General features: G+C 27.7%; 1 protein-coding gene across 2 annotated transcripts; it reads left to right on the forward strand.

Annotated features, from left to right (window-relative positions):
- The first annotated feature begins 4,977 nt into the window (after nucleotides 1–4,977).
- Nucleotides 4,978–26,866, forward strand: LOC129918647 (probable G-protein coupled receptor Mth-like 14). 2 transcript variants are annotated; one of them, XM_055999274.1, is made up of 6 exons: nucleotides 4,978–5,456; nucleotides 22,193–22,858; nucleotides 22,913–23,377; nucleotides 25,935–26,098; nucleotides 26,165–26,369; nucleotides 26,429–26,866. In XM_055999274.1, the coding sequence occupies exons 2-6, from the start codon at nucleotides 22,236–22,238 to the stop codon at nucleotides 26,703–26,705; spliced, it is 1,734 nt and encodes a 577-aa protein (XP_055855249.1). In that variant the 5' UTR covers nucleotides 4,978–5,456; nucleotides 22,193–22,235; the 3' UTR covers nucleotides 26,706–26,866. The 2 variants fall into 2 exon arrangements, with proteins under 2 accessions (XP_055855249.1, XP_055855248.1); XM_055999273.1 differs by lacking the exon at nucleotides 4,978–5,456 and adding an exon at nucleotides 18,277–18,410.
- The last annotated feature ends 1,038 nt before the right edge of the window (nucleotides 26,867–27,904 follow it).

Consider the following 27,904-nt stretch of genomic DNA (forward strand, 5'->3'; position numbering starts at 1 on the left):
CCATTATAAAAGTATACTTTTGTTCTAGGGAGAAAGATATATTAATTTTTAGAGATCAGTTTCTTTATGGTAAGATATGTCAAACCTACTAAACTTACTTGAATTAAGATATCTCGGAGAAGAAATTGAATTTGAAAGAAAAAAATAAGTTCTTTCATAAAACGTATCAACTTTAATTGAAAAAGATTACATTACGAAAAAATATTTCTTCGAAAACAGCAAAAAAAAAATGGGTTTTTGAGATTTTCTAACGGGAATATCTAAAAAACGTGACGTGCTAGGTCAATTCTGACTTCAGATTCGGAATCAGCATACACAAATCCTTTAGAAAAGTACATATAGTTTTATTTAAAGGAGGATTTCTACTACTGTTAAATAAAAATTTAAAAAATTACTAATAAGTAATACATTAAATTTCATTTGTTCGTCCATTCGCGCATTCGTTGGTTGCTTTCATGTTGTGAATAGTGCTTTAGAGCCTGCTCGATTTTTTGTTAATAACAGATAATGGTAGCTTATCTAAAAAATGCACTAAATGCATTATGTAAGTAGCACCATGAAGTAGGTAAGCCTGAGAACAATCAACATATCAAAAATTCAGACAAATCCACCGGGAACTCCAATTTATACATATATACCATGGTGCGATGGTCCTTTGTACTTTTAATTTACTTAACAAACTTGTAATTTTTTGTAGATATTTCAAAATTAGCGCAGCAGAGTTTGTTAATTATCTTACACACAGTTAATGCAATAAGATAATGGTGAGTTATATAGATGGTATAGTAACCGACTAAGTCGGATCAGGATCTTCTCAATATGTGATAGGATCATTTTTCTTCGGGTTTTAAACACGTTTTTGATAAAAATGTATTACCAATACTTGCTGAGCTATGAATTGCTGTTTGTGCACCAACTACAGCCCTAAGAAGAGCTGAGATCTGTACAGCAATAAAACCACTTGGACAATAAGGTGGTATGATTAGACGACACTCCCGCAAATCTAAGGTGTGACAACGATATAGCGTAAATTATTGCGAAATGTAAGTGCATGGCTAAGTAGGTATCAATAGTATGACCAAAACCAAATCTTTTTATAAACTTTTAAAATAAGGAACAAAATTTTAAAAAAAATCAGGTGTTTAATTCATTTTTCTTGAAAAAAAATATAACTTTTTTTCTTCCATATTTTTGTCATTTTAAATCCATTTTTTTATACCACAACCTAAAACAAATTTTATATCATATGAAAGCTTATTATTTAAGCTGTAATATAATGTTTTAATAATATTTGTACGACACATCTAAAAAAAATTAACAATTTTTTAAAGCCAACCATATCGAAATTTCAAACTGAAATTACGGTACTTCTTACACTGGTTTTTTTTAAATTATGTAACTTGTAGAGCACGTACCATTATGTGTGATATATCAAATGAAATTTAAATGTCCTCTAGATCAAAAGATATAACGTGTTTTGAAAAAGAACATCTTTTCATTGTTATTTCAAAATTATTAATATAAAATTAATTGAAATTTTGCATAATTATATATTATTTAATTAGATAGGTCTACAATATAAAATTCATTCATCTATATATTAAAGCAAAAAAATTAAAATTAATTGATTTTTCCTGTCGCTTTTTCGTTTCATCGTGTTTCAAATCAATACGATACTAAAGAAGTTTTCACTTCAAAAATGATTTCAAATACTTTTTTTTTTATTTAATATTTAAAAAAAAAATTAAATTTTGTGCTGGGGTATCTAAAATTTTAACGATACCTATCTATTGATAAAATTTTTAAATAAACTCAAAAGAATTTGTTTTTGCTTTTGTTATAGTGATTATTTTGTCTCATCTCAAAATTTTATCTTACAGAATAGAACAAAAGTTTAAAAAACAACAAATTCATAGCAAGCATTTTAAGAAACACATTTTTGTTAAGTCTAAATTTTATTTTAATTATTTTAATTTCCAAATTTTTTCATAAAAGCTTAAACATTGAAAAAACTTTCACCATACCTGCATTATATTTCTATTTTACTACATCTACATTATATTTTTATTTAAACATCATTATACTTTGTTTAATACTTAAAAAATCGGTTTGGTTGTATCACCCTTTATTTCGGAAAGCTTTTCAGAATCCGAATAGTTTCATTTTTCTGAAACTGAAAGAGCTTAAATTTGTTGAAGCTTTCACATCTCGTTCACAAACCTAATCAATGAAAGTGCTTCTAAAGCAATATCTTGTCAGTTGTTTGCTATAAAAAGCTATTAATTGAAAGTTTTTTTTTTTATAATGTTCAGTAGAAAAATGTATTAACATAATTTAAATTCAACTGAAAAAATAGAATAGAACTGAGAACGTTAATGTTCTTTATTTCTTTTACATAAATGTGAATTAAATAACATGCTTCAAGTGAAATTATGTGTTTGGCATTTCGGTCAGTTTCATTTTTTGATCGAGTTCAATACATTCTGTTTCTGCATAGTAAAATTGGGGTCTTTTTTAAAAGATCGGAATTTCAATGAAAATCAAAAATGAGATTAAATATGGGAGAAAATGGAAATTGACGACTGGGACAAGGTCGCACGATAGTGTTTTTAAGTTGCTTAAATTTGTAAAGTCCTTATATGTATTTATAAAAATAAGCAAAACTTCGAAAAAACTTCTTAAATGAATTTGAGCTAATAAAAAATTTGATTTCCTAAAATGCATTTAAGAAATAAATTTAAATTAAAAAATAATAATAAAAAAAATTAAATCTTGATATGACTTTTTGTAACAAAAACTTTAAAAAAAAAGATATTTTTTTTTCCAAAGAAAAAAACAAATGGAAGATAGCCTAAGTAAATATTAAAAAAAAAAAACTTTGTTCTTCAAAAGATAGATGTCATACAAAAAGTAACAACTGCAAAGTGGCAATAATGTCTTAAATACTTTACGGGAAAACAAATTTCACATAGCCCATCTATTTTTTTGGTGTTGTTTGTTTTTTCCTTTTTTTGAATACTATAATATTTTTTAATATCATGTATAATATTAAAATAAAATTTAATGAAAAAACCAAAGGAGGTTTTACATTGCTATAAAAGCAATGTATGTCCAAAAAATTATGTGTGGTGTTGAAATCCTCTCTTTTTTTCAACATTTCAAATAATAATCAAACTACTGAAGATAATTGAAGCACAGAATAGATATCTCAATAACGTATAACTGTAATCAGTTTTATTTTTGCTTTGATAAATAACTTTCAAAATTTTTTCATCATTTCATCAACGTATTTTAACCAACACTGTATCCGATCCAGTTACGCTATCCAAAAACGTGTTTCAAAAACCCGATTCCTACTCGATTCGATTGAATAAACTTAAACGAATGATAATTGACAATAATATTTACAAAAATGTCATTTCCACCATTCAACGCTTGACTGGCTGTAAAACATCAATAGGGCACCCCCTTGATCGATTTGAATAAACATATTTCAATAAAATTATTATTGTATCTACAACAAGATTGACGTTGACGTACAGTTCGAACAGAAATTCAGATACAAACAAAAAATTACTCATTCAATGCACCTACAATCAGGTATGATAGTTGACTTTCTGGCAGGGTTGCCACTGCTTAATTTTTTTAATTGCAAAAAGATAAAAAACACTTAAAAATATACTTAAAAAAAAAACAAACAAAACTGGAACAACAATTTTTATTTAATATATGAATATTCTTGTTAAATTTTTATTTAATATATGAATATTCTTGTTAAATAGAAATTGTCCAAGAACATTGGAAGCAACTTGACAACTCTGAGAGTTATATTATATTATTACTTTATTATTACTAACATAGTATATTAGTAATTTTTTTTAAATTTTATATCTTTTCTAATAAAATAAAGTTTTTTTTTTTTTGTTTTAATGTAATTTGTATATTTACTATTTTTAAGTACTCATTTTGAACCAGGGTTGTAAAAATATCAACTGAAAAAAAAGGCTTTTGAAATTTAAAAAAAATCATGTGTGTAGAAGTGAAACCTTAAAAAATCATTTTTCTTGAAAAAAAAAAATTACAAAATTAAAAAGCTTACACATTTTCCTTAAGAATAAAGCCATACTTAAATTTGTACAATGCGCAAAAAGTATCAAAATAATTTATTCAAAGCAATCATTTATCATGAAAAAAGCAAAAAAAAACTTGTTTTTTTCTTCTAACACTATTAAATTCATTTTTTTAAATGACAACCTATAAAAAATTTAACATATATTATCTGAATGCTTATTATTTCACCTTTTATTTGACTTTTAAATCATATTTCTACATGAATAACTTTCTAAAGCCAACCATGTCGAAATTTCAAACTGAGTTAAAATTTCATCCATCTATTTAATAAGTTATAACAAATTGATTTTTCCTGTGGCTTTTTCGTTTCATCGTGTTTCAAATCACTACGAAACTAAAGAAGTTTTCACTTCAAAAATAATTGCAACTAAAAATTTTTTTTTTTGCAACTGAAAACTATATTCATTGAAAATTAAAATCTTATTGTAAATTAAAATATTTTGCATTAAAAAAAAATTATTGCAAATAATGGATTAGGTTCAATATTATATAGTTAATATAGCTTATGAATGGTCAAACAGCCAAAATTGTAAGAAATTCGACAAATTTTTATTTTTCAATGAAATTTGTTTTTTTTAATGCAAAATATTTTTATTTGCTATAAATATTATTTTTAACTTGTAATGGAAAAGAAATGAGAAAAAAAATTATTTTTATAATCATGTTTTGAATTATATTTTTTCATTGAGAAACTTTTCATTTATTAATGGAACCAATTAACCGGCTTTTTAAAATACTCAAAGTATTCTAACTTATAAATGCAATATGGCAACCATATTTTAAAGCATTAACTAAGTCTAAAAACTCTAAAGTCACCTCTCCAGTATCTCAGTCAATTCAGTTCTCTCCTCTAAGGCAGTCAGTCATTTTAAAAAAAAGTTCGCGCTTAGCCGTGAAGTGTGCCAATAAAAAATACGCGCGATAGAAACAAAAAAACCAATACCTACCTACACAAGAAGAAGTGTGATAAAATAAACTCTCATTGATAAGATACGAGTTTATTATATATTTTTAAACCCGCAACTGTGATCGATTTTGAGTTGCACTTTTTCCTAGTCCCATTTAATAGTTGTGATAAGAAAATTTGTATTATGTTTTCAACAAATACAACAACAATAATGAAAAAAAATCCAAAGTCTGATGTGTAATTATTTATTATTAAACTTTTTGTTTACTTACCTTGGGTTCAACAAAAGTTGTTAAGTGGCAACTACATTTTTATAATAAATAAAAAAGTCGTTTGCGCATACAATTTTCTTCAGATACATTTCGTCATAATAAAAAAAAACTTCATATAATTAAATAATAATTGGAACTGAAAGAAGGTAAGACAAATTTGGTTTTTCATGTTGGGTCTCATTAGGTCTCTTATACAAAGTATCAACGAAAGTTGAATTTAATATACATACGACGACGATATGTTAGTTGGTTTTAAGGTGGTATGGGCAAAAAAAGGTGATCGTGTTAAGGTAGAAGATATCTCTGCTCTCTGCTTTGAGTGAAACTAAATATACTCAACCAAGGTATGATAAAAAAAAAAAACAAGATCTTAAAGGTTTCCACAATCAATACAGAGATATAGGCGGCATGTGTCAAGATACATACTTATGGGGAAAGGGTGAAGGTTGATCGGTTTTTGGTTCGCGGTTAAATGCACTCAGTTTATAGTTAGTCATCTGTGACATTAAAACATAAGTTTTTTTTTTTATTTGATAGGTATTGGTTTTAGAAAATTTTGTGAAAAGTTACCGCAAGTTTTATAAAAGGTTTAGTATATTTCCCTACAATGAAAAGACTTTTGTGGTTGTTTCTATGGATATAAATATTTATTTACCGGCATTCTTAAACACTCAATGTCAGTTGATTGACCTCTTATTTTTCTGACAGTTTTAGAATTTTTAAATGGATTTTTTTCAACAAATATTTTTACTGCGTACTCTCTGGTAAATCTTAATACGAAATGACCCATAAATTTGGGCGCGAAAAAATTCCTCAGAATCCTTAAATTTTTTCACCATCTTTTGGTGAATTTTATTACTTTTAAGTGATGAAACTAATTTAATGTAAATTAATATGCATTTTATTTGTTTTTTATGTTGAACTTTTTAATTCTTTTATTTATTTATACTTGTTTTGCTTCTTAGTCAGTGGCGTATCCAAAAAAAAATTTGGAGGGGGATGGAAAATTTTTCAAAAATTTTTTAGAGGGTAAATGTGCGAAAAAATTTTCATTTCTTTTTATTAATCTTTGATCGAGAGTTAAACGCTGTGCTGCGGTACTGAAAGTGGTATACCTAGTTGCATTATAGTGCTCTCGACAGATTAGTACTACTGTCTCCTCCTTTCACATTCAGAGTACCTAGTGTTTTTTCAAAATTCTTGTGTCCCAAACATTTTACACAAACAGCAAGGAGTTGAGTCATCCTTAAAAAAAAACTCTTTATTTCGTTCGAACTTTGTCATGTGCTGAATCCAAAACTGTTTACAGATTAATTTATATCACGTCAAGAGTTTTTGGGCTATGCTTATCAATATTTTCGTTATATACGACCATGTTCCGCAATTCGAACGAAAGTGAATTCAAATCACTTTTCAATTTCACGTTAAATGAAATATCAATATTCTTCATTTCGATCGGTTTCGAAAACTTCGAAATGTCAAAACTGAAGGATCTTCCATTTTTGTTTCCAAAGTGAAATTACTGCAATTCATTGGAAAAGGCCCCCAAATTCACGAACAGAAACATAGTGAATTGAATTAGAATTTAGAAATTGAATTGAAAATCTAAATGAGTGAAAAAATGCGGAACACATATTTCACTTTCGGCAAGTGAATACGCAAAAAGTGAAATGCAGAACGTGAAAGTCACAAAAATTCATTTTAAATGAAATTCTTTTTGATGTTTAATCCAAAATATATATGCTTTTTCGTAATATGTTGCTCTTTAATCCAAATCGGAAGCGCAATACTGCAATTTTCTTAAAGAAACATGTTGACCACTAAGATTTTGAGATATCAAAAATTTCTATTTCCAATATCTTTGAGAAAAATATTATTAAAAAAAAAAGTAAATATTTGATCAAATACTGCGTTTTGAGATTGCATAAGAAGTTTTGCAAAAACTGTGATGTAATTGGACGTCAAAATACTAAAAAAATTATCTAAAGAATTAGGAATTGGACTGAAATCCGAAAAAAAAAAAATTATCACAATCCTCATCGTCAGCTAAGACTCTTACTCAAACAAACCCAAACAGACATTTCAGAATTTGTAGGGGGCTCGAGCATCTGTGCTGCCTCTAAATCTCTAAGATTTACGAACAAGTTTGAGTTAATCATGTACATTATGATGAAATCAGCTAAATAAAAACATGATCTTGAAGGCTTCAATACGCCACTGTTCTTAGTTTAATCTGAACTTAAAAGAAGCAAAACAAGTAAGGTAATAAATAAATTAATATGATTTTTAACAGTGTTGTATTTCCCAAAACAATAATTTGTATTAGTAGTATTCGTAAGTAATGGTATCAATAATAATAATGACGACTTTTCACGAGTCGATTTTAGCCGCACGATATGTCGCACGGCTAAAGTCGACTATAGGATTTTTCTATGGGGATTGTCACTTTAGTCATATGCCACTTACGTTCGCACGAGTCGACTTACACCGAAAACGACTCGTGAAAAGTCGACATTATCGCACATACATACATAATTGCTCCTAAAGTATTAAATTCGTATTTTTGAAACATGAAGATATTTTAAATTGCAATAACTCTTAATTGATCGCTCGTATCGAAAAATTGAAAAAAATAACTTTTTCTAGAAAATAATTTTTTTTTTCCAAAAACCTTTTTTCGGTTTTTTTTTGTTTGTTATATCATATGTATGTTATATGTGTAGGAAGTTGGTTCTAAAGGTTCTATATAAAAGCTATTCGAAAAAAAAACATGGTGGTTTATTTTTATAGAAAATCTAATAATCTTCAAATTTAGCTATAAACTTTGATATCAAATTAGACGTTTAAGAGCGTTAAGGGAAAAAACTAGGTTTATTTTTGAAAAATATTTGGATTCAAATATTAAGATTATACTTTTCAATATTTTTTTGTCAGTAATTGTAGTTTTTCAAAAAAAAAAAGCAAGCTCAAAAGTGACCTTCAAAATAAAAAAAAAATGTGAAATTAAAAAAAAAAACAAATTTTTAATGCTAACTATTTTTTCAAACAAAACCTTGAATGTTTTATGTAGATACAAAATTAAGGTTTGCTTCAAAAATTTTGTTTTGGAATGCTACAATTGCTGGCAAAAAAAGAATTTTTTATAAACTTTTGTGCATTGGTAGGCGAATCGGAAGTGCACATCTAAATTTATAAATTTAATTTTTGGGCAAGAAATTTTGTTTTTTCACAGCTACAATTTTTTGAAAGGAATAATGTTTTATAATTAAACTTTTTTTGAAGGTTACATTTGAGATTATAAAACCAAAGTTTATGGAGTTTAAAAGCATTTAAAAAAGCCTATTGCTTCAGACTTTATTTAGCGGAAAATTCATAACACAAAAATTAACAATTTTTTAGATTATTTTTTTTTTTTACTATCTACAAAGTGCCCATTAAAGTAAGGGACGTTAAAAATTTAAAAAATACACCTTAACGAAACACAATTTTTTTAATTGAGCTAAATTAAAACAATTTGAATAAAGTGCCTTGTAGATTACATTAAAAAAGTTAAGGTCTTACAGATATGTATTATAAATAAAATATTTAAAAAAATATTATTTGATCTATAATTTCTAGACTTTATTTTACTTGCACAATAACCCCTTCCATATAAAATAACTTATTTCTAAATTAAGTGTAGTTCTTTGTCTCTATAGTTAAAAAATTACTTTAGGTATTACATCATTTTCTATACGTTTTCTTGGTGAAAAGAGGAATTTATAAATTTAAGTCAAATTAAATGGTTTCAAAATTTTATGCAAATAAAATAATGCATCTATTTTCGTATAAATTTATCTAAGTTTGAAGTGGACGGAGTGTATTCTTCATCACAAGATTGCAATTTGTTTATATCTTGTTTAACAATAATAAAATTATTGTGTTGGAGTTTATTGCTAATTAAATATAGGATTTAATTTAAATTTAAATATTTTTTTTAATATCTTTATATGGCGTACATGTGTCGAAACTGGATAATATTTTGTATGAGAATTATATGCATAAAAAAGTTGTTTGAGTTGAAATTAAAAGCTTAACTATATTTAAAAATAAGTCAGTGAGTAAGTGAATCATGAATTGCGTATTAAACTTTTCTAGAGTAACAACATGTAACAATGATTGTTTATACCTTATTATCTACCAATTAAGAGGTTAAATAAAATTATCCCCGGCTTTTGACCAGACTAAATACTTTGTGCTATATAATGCATTAATTCATTTGTGCAGATAGTGCTTACCTTGCTAGTAAATTTAGAGACCAAGAATATTAAATGCAAAAATATGTTTAACTATTATGCAGTTCTTCTAGTTAAACTACTTTTCAGTAACTTAGTAAAGTGCATGTGTACGTCTTATCTTTCAAAATAATAATAATAAAATCCACATTTATTGCTTACTAGATTGCTTTTTCTCGAAAAGTTATGACTAAATTAAATAAAAACGCACTCACATAAATGTAAGTTGTTTCAATTGACGCGCTTGCATTGTTGATGACAATTATATTGAACTGCATAAAGAAGAAGAAAATAAAATAATTTGATTCATTTGTCATGGATTTCCTGTGATTTCCATAAATAGAACGAGCTATAACTGTGTACTCACCAACAACGCCAACGGTAACGACTTCTTTTTTTTACTTTTTCATTACGCATATTATTAATTTTACACTCAGACTTGAAGATAGTTACCTTCACATAGTAGTTAGGTGCTATTTGCTATAGTCCAGGATTTAATGTTGAAATTGAAGATTTTTAAAGGTCAACTGGTTTCAGTATTTGTTGAGCAAAAGCTAAAATTTTGTCGATAAACTTTTATAATTTTTAGTAAAAACAAAATGTTACTCATACACCACAGTAACCGCTTATAAGTTTAAGGTCTAAGAATTTATTAAACATTTTCTATCGGTAACGAAATAGCAATATATTAGGATTTCATAAAAAAAAAATGTTGGTGAAAGGGTGTTTTTTTCGAAGAGACAGTAAAATCTGTAAAACGTAAAACGTGTAAGAACTTATTTATAAATGTTTAATTTGTCATCAAAACCATAAATAAAATGAATCATTGGCTTTTTGGGACCAATTACTGTCTCTTCGAAAAAAACACCCTTTCACCAAAATTTTTTTTTATGAAAACTCTTTATTCTTGCTTTCTATCCCAAAATCAATGTTTTTACCATATTTCATTAGGGTGACCCATCATTTTTGTTTTCACTCAAAAAAACACCCTGCTCAAGTAGCACACTGGTGTATAAATTGGTGTAAATTCATTAATTTTGGTGTAAAATTGAGAAATTTGAATAAAATGGTGTATTTATCAAAAAAGATGGTATAAAAATTATACCATCATCTTTTCTGTGCAAAATTTCAACATTTCTTTTAGGATTCCGTGCAAAAAATACGCCGATATTCAATTGTTTTTATAATACACCATTATTGGTGCATAAAATTATTCGATTCTCAAATGAACCGAAACGGTATATTTTGTACACTCTCTTTGGTGTAGGAAGTACACCCTGTGGACATAAAATTCACCAGACTGCATAAGTGGGAGACGTCATATTTTTTCATGGCCGCCATTTAAATAATGAAGACAGCGATTAATTATTTTACTATAATAGTACTATATCGGCCTAATTATGCCGCATTCTTACTTTTTTTCGATTCGTTTATATTATAATAAGAGAACGCTTCTAAAAAAATGTAAAAACAACAAAAAAATTATTATTTTTGCAAAAAAATGATTTTTAAAATCGAAAACAAAAATCATTAATTCATTGAAATTTTTGAGGCGCTTGATTTTTAGACGGGGTAGTGTCTAAAATCATTAGATGGAATTTGTTTCGTTCTTAAATAAGGCACTCAAATTCATATTTAATCATTAGTTAATTGTATTGTGATAGAGAATAATTTATTTTCATTTAATTCATAAGAAATAGTGTAAATATTAATTCATCAAACTATTAAAGGTTAAAAAATAAACTTTGGTTCAAATTATAAATCAGAATAATTTAAATGGTGTATTTTATCCATAGATTTATTGTGCATTTTTCAATTTCAAAGGAATAATTTTTCACCAAAAACCAGTTCATTTTTTATACCACTAGCTCTATTTATATACCAAAATCGGTTTAATTTTTTAACCAGCGGAGTTTATTATATACGAGAAAATGGTATATTTTTTATATTCAAAATGCATATCACGAAAGTGCAAAAAATACTCCAAATATTTTGGTGTGTTTTAGACTTTTGTGCTACTTGAGTGTTTACCATGATATTTTTATAGACACTTAAGATTCTTGTTTCTTATCTTAAAAGTAACATAATTGCTAAATTTCAATAGGGTACCACTAATATTACTCTAGTATTTCACACTTTTTCAAATAAACCCATATTTTCTTTACTTCTAAAAAAAACATCCTTTCACATAAAAAAAATTTATAGACTTACATTATTCGTAGTTCCCATGGGAAAGAGAACATATTTAATGAATTTCTTAAGGGTTCCATTTATACCATTGATTTTATCGGACTTATCGCGGATTTTTCCATATTTCTCAAAAAAACACCCTTTAACCTAAAATATTTGTATAGACTTTTTGATTTCTTGCTTTCTGTTATAAATGAAACATTTTTACCAATTTTCATTGGTGTAACCATTTTTTCCCACTTTTTGTGGTACTAATTACGAATTTCATCATTTCTTGAAAAAAAAACACCCTTTCACTCAAAATAATGTTTTACTTTTCATAGATTCTTAATTCTTATACCAACTAAAACTATTTCACCAAGTTTTAAAAATTAATAAAATATAAGTTAGCTGTTATGATAACTTTCTCACACACAACTTAACCTATCAAAAAAACACCTTTTCATCCAAAATATTTTTAAAAACTTTATTAACCCTTTGTCCCTGTTTTATCTTAAACCTTCATCCCAAATTTTGTCAGTGTAGCATGTTTTTCACATGGGTTTCGGTTATATTTTACCTGTTGAGGTCAAAAAACAAGCACCCTGGTTTTTAATCGGAAATAACTTTTCTTAGAGCAATCCTATTGACTTTATTTCTATGTCATTAGATTCAGCATCAAAAAATACCTTGAAAACATGTGTCATATGATGCTATTCAACAAACAATTTTTTTCACTATATTTTTGATCTTCACCCCCTCCCTCTTGTCCGCGAAAAAAACACCCTTAGACCCAACTTTTTTTTATAGACTCTTTTTGTACTTGGTTCTTATCCCAAAAGCAAACTTTTTGCCAAAGTTTCATGAGTGGAACAATTTTTTTTATAAATGCCTATTTTACCTGTACTATATGTATATTTTAAAATAAATGTAGATAAAAAAAAACAAAATAGTACCTCTTGGACTACAAAAATATCATTACACAAACAAAACTTTATCTTTTCAATATTTCTTTACAACGCTCAATGATCATTTCGTTGCCGCCGCCGCTGACCATTATTGGGTGAGACGAAAACCCACAACAATCTTTGAATTCTTAATTTATTACGAATCATCTTTTATGTACGTAATAGTAAAAAAAAATCACAACTGGGGTTGCCAGCAGGTGACAATTTAGTCATGTTGATATAATTTTATTTGTAAACCAAATCATTTTGAAAATAAACCTGAGTGAATGTTTGCATTCATATTTTGTCTATCGGAAGTGCAAATTGAAGGGGTATTTTTTTTTTTTTGATTTGAACTGTGGTTAAATATTATACAAAGTATTTCAAGTAAAATATCTTTGTCATAAAAAACATCGTTTGTTAACCTTTTCTAAGAATGGGGGTTTTAGCTTCTTATCAGTTATTTTTTTTTTATAATTTTTATTTATATCGGAGTCATATCGATTTAATGGTAAAAATGTGATAGAAATCAACGACAAATAAAAAGTAATGTGGGTAAGCAAGCAGTCTTTTTAAAGCACATCAGAAATAGTTTAAGGATGAGTATGATAGATAATTCAAATTGATTTTCACTTAAGTAGTTCAAAGTTTTGTAGTTAATTTCAAGAAGTCAATACAAAGTACAAATGTGCGAAACACCTACTAATCCAGTCAAATAAGGGTTTAACCTCGGAATGAATGTTAGTAGACATTTTTTTTGCTCAATATCTTCCTTTTGCCATTCTATAACATATCTCAAAAGTCTAGAAAAATCTCATGTCCGCTTGTCGCGATTTCAAGGTCAAATCGCGAAATGGAGATTTTCAAAATTAGCAAAAATAGGCTATGGTATTATATACACATATGATACATGATTTCAAGGTATTTTTTAATGCTAATTCCAAAAAATCTAAAATTAAGACAATCTGACGTCTCTGGAAAAAGTTATACCTGTTTTTCATCTGTCAACTCATATTATTATAACAGTTGCAAACTTACTGCCGAAAAACCCTTAAAAGTTATGGTAGACGAACCAAATTTTGCATGAAGATTTAAGAATCCATCATTATTTAAAATCAAAACAATCCCTTACAAAAAATATATATACCTACGAAATAATGGTATTTTTTGATGGAGGGGCAAATTTTAGGATATGCACTAAAGAAGATTCTTGTTCATCTTAGGAATAAGTGCAAATAGGCTAATTTTTTCATTTTAATCTTTGTTTGGATATTCTTTAATTACCCTTAAAAATCTAAAAAAAATCTCATGTCCGCAAGACCTAATTTTCTTGGTTTGAAAATAAGGTGCAGATTTTAAAAAATTGGAAAACTACACTTCAGATTTTTGTGTCAGATCAACATGAATAAGGTGCATTACTTTTCAGGGATGGTCAGGTTGACTTGTTTGTGAGTTTTGATGGAATTAGTGTTAAAAAATACCTTTAAATCATGTCGCTTATGTTGGTATACATATAAAAATTTAAACTTTTCTTATTAATTTTTTAAAATCTGCACCTTATTTTCAAACCAAGAAAATTAGGTCTTGCGGACATGAGATTTTTTTAGATTTTTAAGGGTAATTAAAGAATATCCAAACAAAGATTAAAATGAAAAAATTATCCTATTTGCACTTATTCCTAAGATGAACAAGAATCTTCTTTAGTGCATATCCTAAAATTTGCCCCTCCATCAAAAAATACCATTATTTCGTAGGTATATATATTTTTTGTAAGGGATTGTTTTGATTTTAAATAATGATGGATTTTTAAATCTTCATGCAAAATTTGGTTCGTCTACCATAACTTTTAAGGGTTTTTCGGCAGTAAGTTTGCAACTGTTATAATAATATGAGTTGACAGATGAAAAACAGGTATAACTTTTTCCAGAGACGTCAGATTGTCTTAATTTTAGATTTTTTGGAATCAGCATTAAAAAAATACCTTGATATCATGTATCATATGTGTATATAAAACCATAGCCTATTTTTGCTAATTTTGAAAATCTCCATTTCGCGATTTGACCTTGAAATCGCGACAAGCGGACATGAGATTTTTCTAGACTTTTGAGATATGTTATAGAATGGCAAAAGGAAGATATTGAGCAAAAAAAATTTCTACTAACATTCATTCCGAGATTTACCCCTTTTTTCTCCTTATTTGACTGTATTATACAGCAAATGAAACAGGTATAGAAGATATCCCTGATATAAATTGAAAATGACTTCATAAAATGATAACAAATAAACACAATACATAATTAATTTCGCGAAAAAAATTGGGTAATTTTATCAAACAAATCATCAACATAAAGATAATGAAAAAAACTACATAACAAGTAGTTGATAAAACTTAGCATATTTATTTTTAAGCTAATTTATGGTATACACATTGGTCCGAAATTACCTGAGAATAAAAAATTAACCTTCTTTTCCTTTTGGTATTTTTCAACGTTCAACGTTACCCTATGCTAAGAACACCTCACAAATGTCATTGATTGCGATTAAAAAGTTATTCATGTTGTCTACTTTCAAAATGTAGGTATAACAACGTTAAACGTTAAATTCGTTTTATTAAACAAAATGTTACACATACACCACAGTGACCTTTTAAAAAAAAACAAAATTTTCTCGTAACCAAATAATGAAAAGGTGTGTTGTGTTGAAAATGCCATGACTTTCCTAATATTATATATGTACCTAGTTTGGTTTTTTGATACTACTATACAATGTTACTAATTGGGTGCCATTATTTAGAGGCCTTTAAAAACTTCCAAGCAAAAATAATAACCCAACCCAATAATAACGGTTTTTTTTTATAGTCATAAAACAAAATGGTGGAAATTTATGGACGAAAATAGTGCAAATTTCCAAATTTCGAGATACTCTAGGACTGTTATGTTACTTTTTTATTACCTTTATTTGTTCTCATAAAAAATACTCAACATTGTCTCCAAAATGATTAACAATATAGAAGGAATTGAGCCTTATGCAAAAAAAAAATAAGCATGATTAAATTTTTCTTAAAAAAAAATGTTGTTTTCATATCATAATAATATAAAAGATTGCATTTTTATTATACTTAAATTTTCAAATGTTCTTACTAAGTCCTCGAAGACTTTAACATCTCATATATTCAATTCAAATACCTTTCCAAAATACAAATCATTTTATGTTTATGCACTCGAAAATTTTGGGCTCTTATTTTTTAACATATGATAAAAAATAAAAACGTAATATGTGTCAAAAATGTGTGCTCTAATTATTTTCACTATACCGTTATTATCATGTTGTTCGGAAACATGACAAAGCATTTTGTTCGATTTTGTAAGTGTCATGAAAAAAAGATCCAACAATGTTGATAAGAAAATATCTTGCAAGTAATTATGTACATACATATTAGTTTCGTGCCAATCGTTAAAATCAGGTAAAAAAAATAGTTTTTGTCATACTTTCGATCGAAAATACGATGTTGTTCTTTTTTTGTACATCAAAAACGAAACCTATTTTATTCAAGATTTTTCCTTACTTTTCATAAATTTCCTCCATCGAGTGAGTCATCTCTTTTTATGCTCTGAACTGAAAAATTAAAGTTTCCTAAAGGTCTGGTTCGTGAGATATTTACAACCAAACATTTCTTTTTTCTTTTTTTTCTCATATTCCGAAACTTATATCTTCGACCAAAGTTTCTCAATAATTGGATTTGACATAAAGACATATTAAGTTCATCATCAACAGGCCTATGGATTTGGAAAAAATACAAGGGGTACCCCTTGTCAAAAAAAAAAAAAATAAGGAAATTTCCTTCAAAATCATCGAGTGAGATATCAAACAAAAAAGCTCTATTCAAAACTGAAAACCAAAATTTCCTTGGAGGTTTGGTTGCTGAGTTATTTGCATCTAAACATTTTTTTTCTTACATTCGGAGGCATGTACATAATCTGCAGAGGACCCAAGTATCGAAACAAGTTTTGCTTTACAGTTATGAATTTACATAATGAACTATAAATTTAGGTTGAAAATTAAAAAATCAACATTTTTGCCGTATAAAATGCGTTAAAAAAAATCCTTCAAATTCTGCAAGTGAGATTTCAAAAGAAAGGTCTCGGCTGTGTCAATAATATGACTTTTTCCATAACCTCAAAACATGATATCAAAAATCAATTCGTTACAATTTTGTACCTTACAACTAAACTAAATTTTTAAATGTATGCATGAAATGTATCTTCTTCTTCCTTTTTTTTTTCTCGGCGCTGTTATGATCTCGATGTCGAGGGGGATCATAACCTTCCCACGTTACTGCTTCACACTAGTGATCCGCCTGTGGGGTTCGCCGCCGGGTTGACCTCAGAAATCGGCGGCAAGCCTCCCGGTTTTGTATTGTTCCGTTTCTGAGGCCAACTGAATGCTGGTGTTTTTGCATTTGCTTGTACCAGGAGTTTTTAGGCCTACCTTTCTTTTTATTTCGTGTTGGAACGTTATATGATATTGCTTTTTTGACGGGGTTCTCAGGATTTCTCCTTTGAACATGGCAATACCAACTGAGTCGGTCGTGTTCAATTTTTTGGGAGATGGTATTTTTAGCATGAAATGTATAATTTTCTAAAAACTATTTTTTTAAGTATCAAGAAAACTTTCAAAACGAATTCGTACATGATCTTCAGGTAAAACCATCTTAGAATTGTAATGCTTTTTATGGAAACATTAGTAAACAAAATTAATTTTATAAAAAAAAATAAAAAAGTATAATATTTACTTTAAAAATTATAAAGTTCTTTAAAAATGTTTTCAACTCTAAACGAATTTCGCAATAAAATTTTTGTAAATCAAAGAATTTTTAGAAAAAAAAAAAATAAATGCAATCCGTAGATTAGTTAACATCCAAAAACAAAATTTTAAGAGAATTAATTAACCGATCGTGATATCATTTCTCAAAGAATTCTTCGAAGCAAATATTTATTCAAAAACCAAAATTTACAATACAATAAATACCACTTATACTACTAAAAGTTTATTTTGTAACAATTAATATGCATTGTAAAACTAAGCCACTGTTATCTCAACTGACTAATATGTATTTTGTTTAACAATAAAATGTTAGTTTATATTTTTTGCAAAGTCAATAAGTGTTTATTTTTGGCACACAACAAAAAAAAATCCCACAACCCAATTATATAAGTTTTAAAATATTTAAATAAGCAGATAATAAATCAAACCTAACCATTAAACATTTTGTACCTACATGTGCTTAGTTTCCAGTATGAGAAAATGCATTTTAAAATAAACTTCAAAGTGCAATATAAATTTTATAGGTCATTTTCTGCATTAATATATCATCGATACAAATATTTTTCTAGCAAAGTCAATAAATTTCTAAAATTCACTTGAAAATTATTGTACAAAGAATGAGAGTAATAAGGTAGGAATTCGTGTTTGTAATTTGTATTTATTTTGTACATTCTCATCGATACAACGAGTTTATATTTATGACGTAAAATTTTTGTATATCGATAAATATAAAGTGAAGATTAGATATCGAATAGAATAGAATTTGTTGCTGAAATGACGGTAACAAGGTATTTTTATATCAAATTCATTTGGTTATTCATTCCAGTGACATCGAATCGCATTGATCGGGCAGCGTAACAGGTGAATTTTTTATCGACTATTTTCGGTGAGATACTTGCATAAGTACTTTTTTGAAAAGTAATAAATTCATTTAAATTCTCAAGACTTTCTGACTGAACAATAGCTTCGTTTTTTGGTATTTTCCGGTTCTTTGTTGGATTAATCATCTTGTATTAACAAATATAATTTTTTTTTTTTTGTGAGCGATGAGCGTCAATACGAGTTTTTCTCTCCGCTCTAATAGATTTATAGACACATTTTGATCGCGTGTACTTGTTGATTCTATAATGTGAATGTGGGAAGAAGTGTCACCATATCCATAGTCACCATTCTATCTAAAAATCTAAATATCTACATATTTGAATTCAAGGCAGTTTTTCAAGCAGAAAATGATGCTTTAAATTTGTGTTTTTTTTTTTGTTGTATATCTTTTGCTTGCATTGTATCTCCTCTTATTGTTTATTTTATTATTTATGTCATAGATATTTTAGATATTTTAGATATTTTTTTTAGTTTGTTTGTTTGTTGTTGAAAAATGGTTTTTTGTGGTATTTGGCTCTCCTAAATGATCGTTAATCATTTCAATGAATTTTTTAAATTAATTTTGCTTTTCTTTTCTTTAAAGTGAAATAAATTGTGTGTGCTATAAAATTGTGTGATAATAAAATAGATTAAACTATTATATTTACTTATGATAACAGAGCTTTTTATGAACGACTATATAGAGATCGTCTTGGAGAGTTTTGCTACCCAACGAAGAAGGTGTCGGTTTTTTAAGTGGCAATAACAAAGTGACTTTGGAATGCTTGAATTTATATCTAATTTATGTTTATTAAAAAGTGCAATATTTGAATGCCTTATTATGAGATAGAGATATTTGTGATTTTCGTTTGTTGTTAATTTTTCTTATACTTAAAGATACAATTCAGCGTTGAAGTAAAAATGGTATTTGGTCTTTTTTATAATTTTATTTTTTTTGTTTTCTTGTTTATCCAATGGAACTGATATTTAAATTTCTGTCTCATTGGAATTGTGTTTATATTAAAAAAAAAAAAAAAAAAACATTTAAAATTATGCTGATATAAGACACAAAAAAATTTTTATTTTTTTAATTTTTTATTTTTTTAATTTTTTATTTTTTTTTTAGGTTTCATTTTCATGAAAGTCTATTCTATGTTTTCTTTATTGAAGATAATTTTCCGTCAAAGAGTCAAAAGTTTTGATTTTTATTCAAGAATTTCGATCTTATTCAACAATTTTGAAACTAATTAAGCCTAGTATATACTTGGTGAAGCAAGTCGTGAAGTGAATCCATACATTTTTTTTTTGGTCACCCGTGAACGTTCCTGTGAAATTTCGTGGTCAAAAAAAAAATTGGAGAGTTTTGCTTCACGACGTGAAGTAGTTCACGTGCAAAATGTACGGAAATCTCTTTCACTCGTGAATCTACTCTCCTTATATATTTTTCGAAAAAAATTAATTTTAAAATTGAAAACAAACTAAAATTGTATGAATTCACTTCACGAATTGCTTCACAAGTATGTACCAGGCTTTAACATGCAAATTGTGTCCATAGTTTTCATTTTTTAATAGCTTCTATAGCAAAATGTTCAATCAAAACTACTGACTTTAATTTTTTCTAAACTAAATAGCAGTTATTTGATGATGAAGATGAAAAATCTCAAATGAACTTTTTTAGTCATGAGTTCTTGTTTCACTTCCACCGGTTAGGTTTTTTATTGATATTTTTGAAGTTAGTTAGTAGAGCCTTTTTTTATATTCTGAAAAAAAAAAACAATCATGTCTCATGTGTTTTTCACCTTACACGCCTTATATAAGCATGTGTTGAACTCAATATTAATAAAAATGTTCTTTAAGTTCAAAGCATCCACAAATAAAAAAAATATCGAATACTTTTTAAAGTCTACAAAACATTTATTTTAGAAATTTACTTTTTTATATTCATTTAAACTAGTAAAACTTTGCGTTTTTATTTTTTTTTTTTTTTCGTTTGGAAAAAAAAAACAAATACAAAAATTAACAAGTATGAGTTACTATTATGATTTCTTGAAAAAAAAAATGTTAGGTATCACTAAATAATAGGCCTAGTACAAAAACATCCTTACACAATTTTGTTGATTAAAAATCAAATTTCGATCGATTTTCAAAGTATGTAAAAACTTTATGTGATTATATGTTATACTTGTAATTCCTTAAATCCTTCTGAATAATCTTCGATAATTGTTGCATCTGAGGTATGAAATGGATCGTTGGAACCATACACACAAAATGACTAGCAAACTGACAGACAGTATTATGGGGCCTTTTGCTGCTTTCTTTATCGTTTTAATGTCATTATTGTTAGTATTATTTTTTCAATAGCCACAGAAGAAACACATACTATTTGTTTTTTTTTTCGGTTTTTCGAGTTTTAACGGATTTTAGATTTTTGAGTCTCTTCTTAAAAACACTTATTTTATACATATTTCTAGTTCGTAAGCAAATTTCTTTTTAAAACTCCTCGTTTTAGGATGCTGCTTTTAAATTACAAATACATTTACAATACATTCTTTAAAAAACCTTATTTTGGCTTACACCGAATATCGACACCAATCTCCAAAAAAATCTTAAGATTATAAAAAGACTTTGAAAAATAATTTTTGAAATGCTAAATACTTTCCAGAAAAGAAAAAGACTTTTAAAAATAAAACAAAGAAGTATTTGTTAAAAATTTTTCCAAAAATCACTTTTGTTGTTAAACAAGTTTTCATGGAGACAACAAAATATGCATATTTTGAGTTTTTCCTTGAAAAAAATGTAAATTTTGAGGTTTATTTGACAAATGTTAGAAAAATGACTGCAATTTGAACTTAGCCCAAGATTAACCAATTTTAAACTTTTTTCAATTACCTCAACTCGGATTCCATAATTTGATGTTTTTTTTTTTTAACCGAAATGTCATGAACAACACCAAATGTGTATGCATTTTTGCAAAAAAAAAAAAAATGGTTGAACTCTTTTTTAATTAAAAAAAAACGTATGAGTTTTTAAGATTAAAAATTGAGATTTTCACGATAAGATTGAATTTTTGAAAATTAAGAGTCATAGTTTTTAAAGTTTTAATGTTTTTTTTTAAGTTTTTCTAGATTATTAGACATTTTTGAAAATACATACCTTACATACATACAATTATGTATGTTTATTATAATTATTTTTCACCCCTTGTCAGCAGACTACTTGTTAAATTAAGTTTATTCATTTATTATATTTATTATAACCTAGTCATTGTTTAAGGTTAGGATCTTTTTGTGCCAGTAAAATTGTGTATCTATCAATAAATTTTAGAAATAAGTTATTTTAAAACAATTGTAAATAGCAAGTTCAATAAACCAAAATTGAAATTGAAAGTACAATTATTTTTTCCTGGCAGCTTAAGTTTAAAAGATATCGATGTTAGAAAGTAGAAAGTAAGAAGTTGTACTTTTTTTTATTAAAATAACGAAATTGTAGAAAATCCGAACAAAATGTTTAAAAAAAAAAAAAAATATTTTTGAAAATCATTTTTAATTTAGTATTTTGATTTTATATTCTTAAAATATTTAATAAATTTTAACGATTTCAAGAGTAAGTTAGAAAAATAATTGTATTTGATCCAAAATTTGCGTTTTATGCCTAGATGTCCTGAAAATTACTTATTACTTATTTCTTGGTTCTGTTAGAAACTCATACAAATCTGAATATAACGTTTATATACACCATTTAATATATTTTTAGCCTCACATAATTACCCAAGAAAAACTAATTTTATTTGTAACTTTTTTTTTACAGAAAACGAACATTACCTACTATAAAATAAAAAAAAAATACAAAAATGGCACACTTACACCAAATGGCAGCTAAAAAACTTCCCTCCATCCTCATCATCACAACAATCATTCTAGGATTAGTTTCAACCCAAAACATTACCGAACAAAATACCAATTTAACCGTCATCATCACATCAACTACCACCACAACACCAACACCAGCTACCCCTAAACTACTTGCCTTAGATATAACTACAATTCAGCCAAGCAGTACAAAAAATCAGACGACAGTACTTACCCCTGCCGAGGATAGCACTATCATACCCGAACCAAGATTATTACAAAATATTTTACCATCAAGCGAAAAACCACCCGATACTACGACGACTAATTCAAATTCAAGTCAACCAATAGCAACACGAACTAGAAAAATTCCTCCAGATTGTTCACATCGACGTAAAAATCGTAAACAACCACAAAATACTGAATCGTCGAAAATGAGAAAATGCTGTCCAAATGGTGAGACGCTAGTTTCGGAGGATGATGGTGATCAAATTGTACAAGTTTGCAAAGCTCAATCTGGAGAATTTGCTCCTGAAGTCATTTCTGTGGAGCTTTATGAAAATTGCATTGAAGATCTGGAAGAGCCGATAACACTAGAAATCGAGGTCGGAAACCCTTGCAATGAGTAGGTGTTTTGAAGATTGTCCAAAAAATGTTTTTAAGACCTTATTTTTTTCAGTGGTTCGATATATTCAGCCAGTACTGGCGATCGTCTAACCGTGATTCAAGATGGTTCCCTACTGATCATGGATAGCTTCTATAACGAATCATACACCGTAGAATCCAACTACTGCCTCGACACAAACATTGACACTGGAGAATTGTACGCAATTGTCTGTGTCTCAGCAACCGATGATCACCTAAGTCGGGGACAGACAATCCTATACACATGTTTCATGATTGTTTCAATACCATGTCTTTGCTTGGTGAGCTTTTTACACTTTGCCATTAAAGAGCTCCGTTCTGTGCATGGCTTATCTTTGGGAGTTATGTCATCCTGCATGGCCATTGGATTCACTTTGCACACATTTGCTCAATTTTCGGACGCGGGAAAGGCTTGGATAGGCTTCGCTGTGCAGTTTTTCATGTTGGCCTACTTTTTCTGGCTGTTTTGTCTGTGTTGCAATGTGGTCGTACATGTTTGGTAAGTTTGAAAAAAAATTCTTGGAGTTTCCAAAAGTTTTCAAGATTTTGATGTGATAACGTCTTTTAAATGGAAAATCAAAAATTCAACCATAAATAGGATAAATAGTGGTATTTCTAAAGGCAACTTTGGAGAAAGTTGATTTTTTTAATCGATAGATAAATTTATTTTAAGGCTGACAAGAAATTGAAAAAATTCTAGAAAATTTTAAAACCAAATTATGAACGGTTTTTTAAAACTAAAACATGTGGCAGACCTTTGACAGAGTGGTGATTTTAGGAAGGGGAAATTTTGCTTTGATAATTTTAAAAATGCCATTCGAAAGTTAATGAACAAAAATTAGGGGTCTAATACGGATTTATTTTTTAAATCTCAGCGTTTCGAAATATGAATTTTTGAAGGACATACGAGTACTTTTTTAATGGGTATTTTTGGGTGTTTTTTTATTTTTAGCAATTTTTTGGAGCTTCCAAAAACAGGACATATTGGTTAGGGTGGGTCAAAAAATCGAAATTCTTTTTTTTTTTTTGATTTTGTATTCCGAAAAATCGATTGTTTTAACCGTTTAAAAGATATTCGTATCCAAACCAATGCCCACTGATTTCAATAGTTTTCCTTTGGCTCGTATGCGTCGCGATTTGGATACGATTATCTTCTAAACGGTTAAAGCAGTCAATTTGATGACAAGGATTTTTTTATAGAACTTTTAAGCCCCTAAAAGAATACATCTTTCTAGTTTTTTTGAAAAGTAAAAAATGTTTTTATAATTTTTGTTAACTTTGACCTCGAATATCTTTCTAATGGTTGGATTAATGAAAAAGGTTAATAAGACCTTTTCTGTGAAACAACATATTTCCTACAAGAATATGTGTTGCGCGTTTGATTTTATTATAATTTTTCAATTTGTTACAAAATTAAGAACAAAAAACGAATTTTTAAAGATTTTCTCGATTTTTGGACCTCAAATCAGTGTTGCCAGAGAATTTTAGAGACAAGGAGCCGAATTTAAGAAGTCTTGGAGCCAAAAATCGCCAATTTCAAAAATTGTTCATAAAAACTCATAATATGTATTTTGTACCTTTTTTTTAAATAAAAAAAAAAAACTTTAAATTAAATTAGATTTATGGCAGTATAAACAAAAACTATAAGGCTTAAAGGAATAAAAGTATTTTTCTCATCATGTTCAATAATATTAAGAATACTAGCTGTGTTTAATTTATTAGCTCTAAGTATTGTGATAAAAAAGACAGCCAACGAGTAGAAGAAGGTCTTAAAATGTTTTTAAACTAAAAATCGGTGTTCTAATTGATGAGTTCAAACAATTTTCTATATCAATTCGATGACGGGGATTGTGGAAAAGTGGAAACAAAATATATGAATAATATGGAACTAGGTACATTCACTATTGCGCTATTCAGGAAGATGTCAGATTCTACTTCGAAGAAGTTTAGCTAAACTTCGAAGACTTGTAAGGTGTGTGATCATAATAAAATATAAATAAATCAAGTTCTTTTATTATAAAAGTTTTTAATTTTGAAGGAGCCAAAAATCGCCAAATTGAAAACTTAAGGAGCCAAATTTTGATAAATCGGAAATCAGAATTTAAAGGAGCCGGAGAAAACTTGAAGGAGCCGGTTTGGCTATAAATAGCCGCTCCTGGCAACACTGCCTTAAATATCTATTTAACGGTTAGATAAACGAAAAAGTGTACGAGGCCTTTGTTGTGGAGCGTTCAATTTCCTACAACAACATGTAAAGAAATTTGCAAATAAGTCGATTCATAAAAAATGATTTTTTCTAGTGGAAGCTTGATGTAAAAATGGAAAATTGCGAAGCGCAGAACCTTCCCATTAATATAAAGAGCTCATATTTGGAGAGTATATTCTAGAGGTGTCTAGCTATCAATTTTACGGAGTACAAAATTTAAAAAAAAGAATTTCGATTTCAATCAATTTCGTATTCACAATTTGAGGGGAAAAAATCCTAGCTCTAGCTCTTTTTGTAGATGTCGTACAGACATGGTAGATGTGAATATTTTGAGCTGACAAAATAGGCTTTCAGATGGTATAAAATTTGTTATAGGTTGTAATATAAAAAAATCGATTTTTGGGTAATGGAAGAAAAAAAGTTTGATTTTTTCACTTTTTTCACAAAAAATGATTGTTTTTATACGTTTTGCGCATTGTAATATTTTAAATATGCTTTTATTCTTCTTAATGGTATATTTTATTTTTGTGAGCTCTTCATATAAAAAAATTGATATAATGAGAATAGAAGAAATAGTAATTTTTTTTAGCTTTTTCTTGTAAATTATGATAACATTAAAGTTATTCCGTTTTTCTACAAAAGTTACAGATATAAATATGTGATGCCCTAATCTTTAGCTTAAGTATTTTACTATAAGATTTATAAGGTATCTTATAAATTATTAACAAGAAAGAAAGAAAGCACACAACCTGTTTTTTTATGATGTTATCACGTAAAATGATCGCCCGTAAACCGACTTTACAGACAACCTTTTAATTGATTATTTTGATTTTTTTTTTTTTTTTTGTAGCTACTACCTGCCCAACAAAGTTATCATAAATCGAACAATTCGTTATTGTCACTTCAACACGTATTGCTTGATAGCTTTTTCGTTTCCATTTGCCTTGGTTTTGTGGACCAATTACAAGGGACTACCTGGAATGCCATCCTATTTCTTCCAGGGTTTCACGGAATGTAAGTTTCTAGCTGAAAACCCCGAGGTCTTGAGCTTTTTAAAACCTTGTTTTCCTCAATTTTTAGCGGTTCGTGAATCTCAGCGTTATTTCATCCCACCCGTTACGATAATTTTGCTTTTGAGCTTCGTAATGTTGGTTGTCTCATTCTTTGGTTACAAGTATTTGGACACAATCAACTTCCGTTATGCGACGTATCAACAAGTTTATTCCCAGACAACGTTACCGATTCATATCTACGATCAGGAGAGTTATCAAGAGATACGAAAAGAGTAAGTTGAAAAACTTGTAAGTTATTAGTCTTTTACTAAATATTTCCATAATTTTCCAGTACAAAGTGCATATGTTGCCTCTATGTCATCACAATAATCACATGGATTCTCGAAGTTGTAACATTCTACTCGCCTGGACCAGATAGTTCAAATGCATTCATGGAAATCATAAATGCTTTGCAAGGTGCATTTATTTTAATGATATTTATTGTTGTACGTCGACGTAGAAATGCAATTGTTCGATGGTGGCATGGACGTGGACCACATGGATTGACAGCGGTTCCAATGAAAGATTTAGTTCCTGTGGAGAATAGGCCACCACCAGAAAGTAGTTAAAATCCTGCTGCCTTTTGTTTTAAGACTGAACAAACAAAAAAATATATATAAAACAAAAAACAGAAGTGCCTTTTAAAATGGTTGTCATTGTTGTTGTTGTTGAGACTTTTTAAGAATTAAAAATATTTTAGCTGAAATATATACCAATACCTATTATACGTGTAATGTTATGCAATTTATTTATAAAAAAAAAGAACTTTAATTATTTTATAGAATAAATAAAATAAATTATAAGTAAAATATTTTATAGTAAATGATATAAAATGTTGTTTTATTATTTCAATTTTTCAGAAGAATTTTCGTTCGAATTTTCGAAGATGTATGAATATATGAAGGTAATATGTAGTTCTATCGTCACGGGTGTGACACTTTTTATCATAATTTCATGAATAATTTACGAATTACATTATTCGATATTATATTATTCAACTATAATAATCTACAAAGCGCAGTTTTCTTTATAATACTATGTCTTATTATTTGTATTACGGACGGCTGTGACATAAAAAAACATCTGCGAAGAATTTTTAGTATTGTAAATTAATTAAATGCCACAATTTAATACAGCCTAAAGAGGTGCTGATACCATGCAGTCAGATGAAACTAATTCACACATTTTCTAATGATCTGATACGTATCAAATTTCGACTGCCCAGTACTTAATAGTGAGCAAAAAAAAACTTTAAAAAAAAATATTCCACATACTCCACTGTGAACGTATAAGTTCAAATTAACAAAATTTATACAAAATTTATTACCGCTGGGATACATAATATTGAGTTTTCTCAGCACATTTATTTCAATGCTATGTTGCTTTAGAAAAATGTTAAATATTTTTATTTTCAATTCTCAGTAATTCGGTTATGAACCATCATTTGAAATAAAACTCTCTTTTTTAATGTTTGAAATTCTTTGAAAGATTACAACAATAACTTTTAGTTTAGTCAGTTAACAATTTTTTTTTTTTTACGTTACTATTTTTTTTTCTGGAATGGTTTTTCTTTTTCAACTTAGCATTTTAAAAATATTCCCTTAAAAAGGTTTAAATAAGGCACAACAATATTGATTTTGTTTCAATAAAATATATTTATTCAAATAGACTACAAAATTTGGTATATTATGTAATATTAAAGAAATGTCTGTTTTGCAATTAAAAATATAATTTACAAATGTAAGTATAATATATATGTATTATATAT

This window comes from Episyrphus balteatus, chromosome 4, assembly GCF_945859705.1.
Source record: "Episyrphus balteatus chromosome 4, idEpiBalt1.1, whole genome shotgun sequence".
Lineage (NCBI taxonomy): Eukaryota > Metazoa > Arthropoda > Insecta > Diptera > Syrphidae > Episyrphus > Episyrphus balteatus.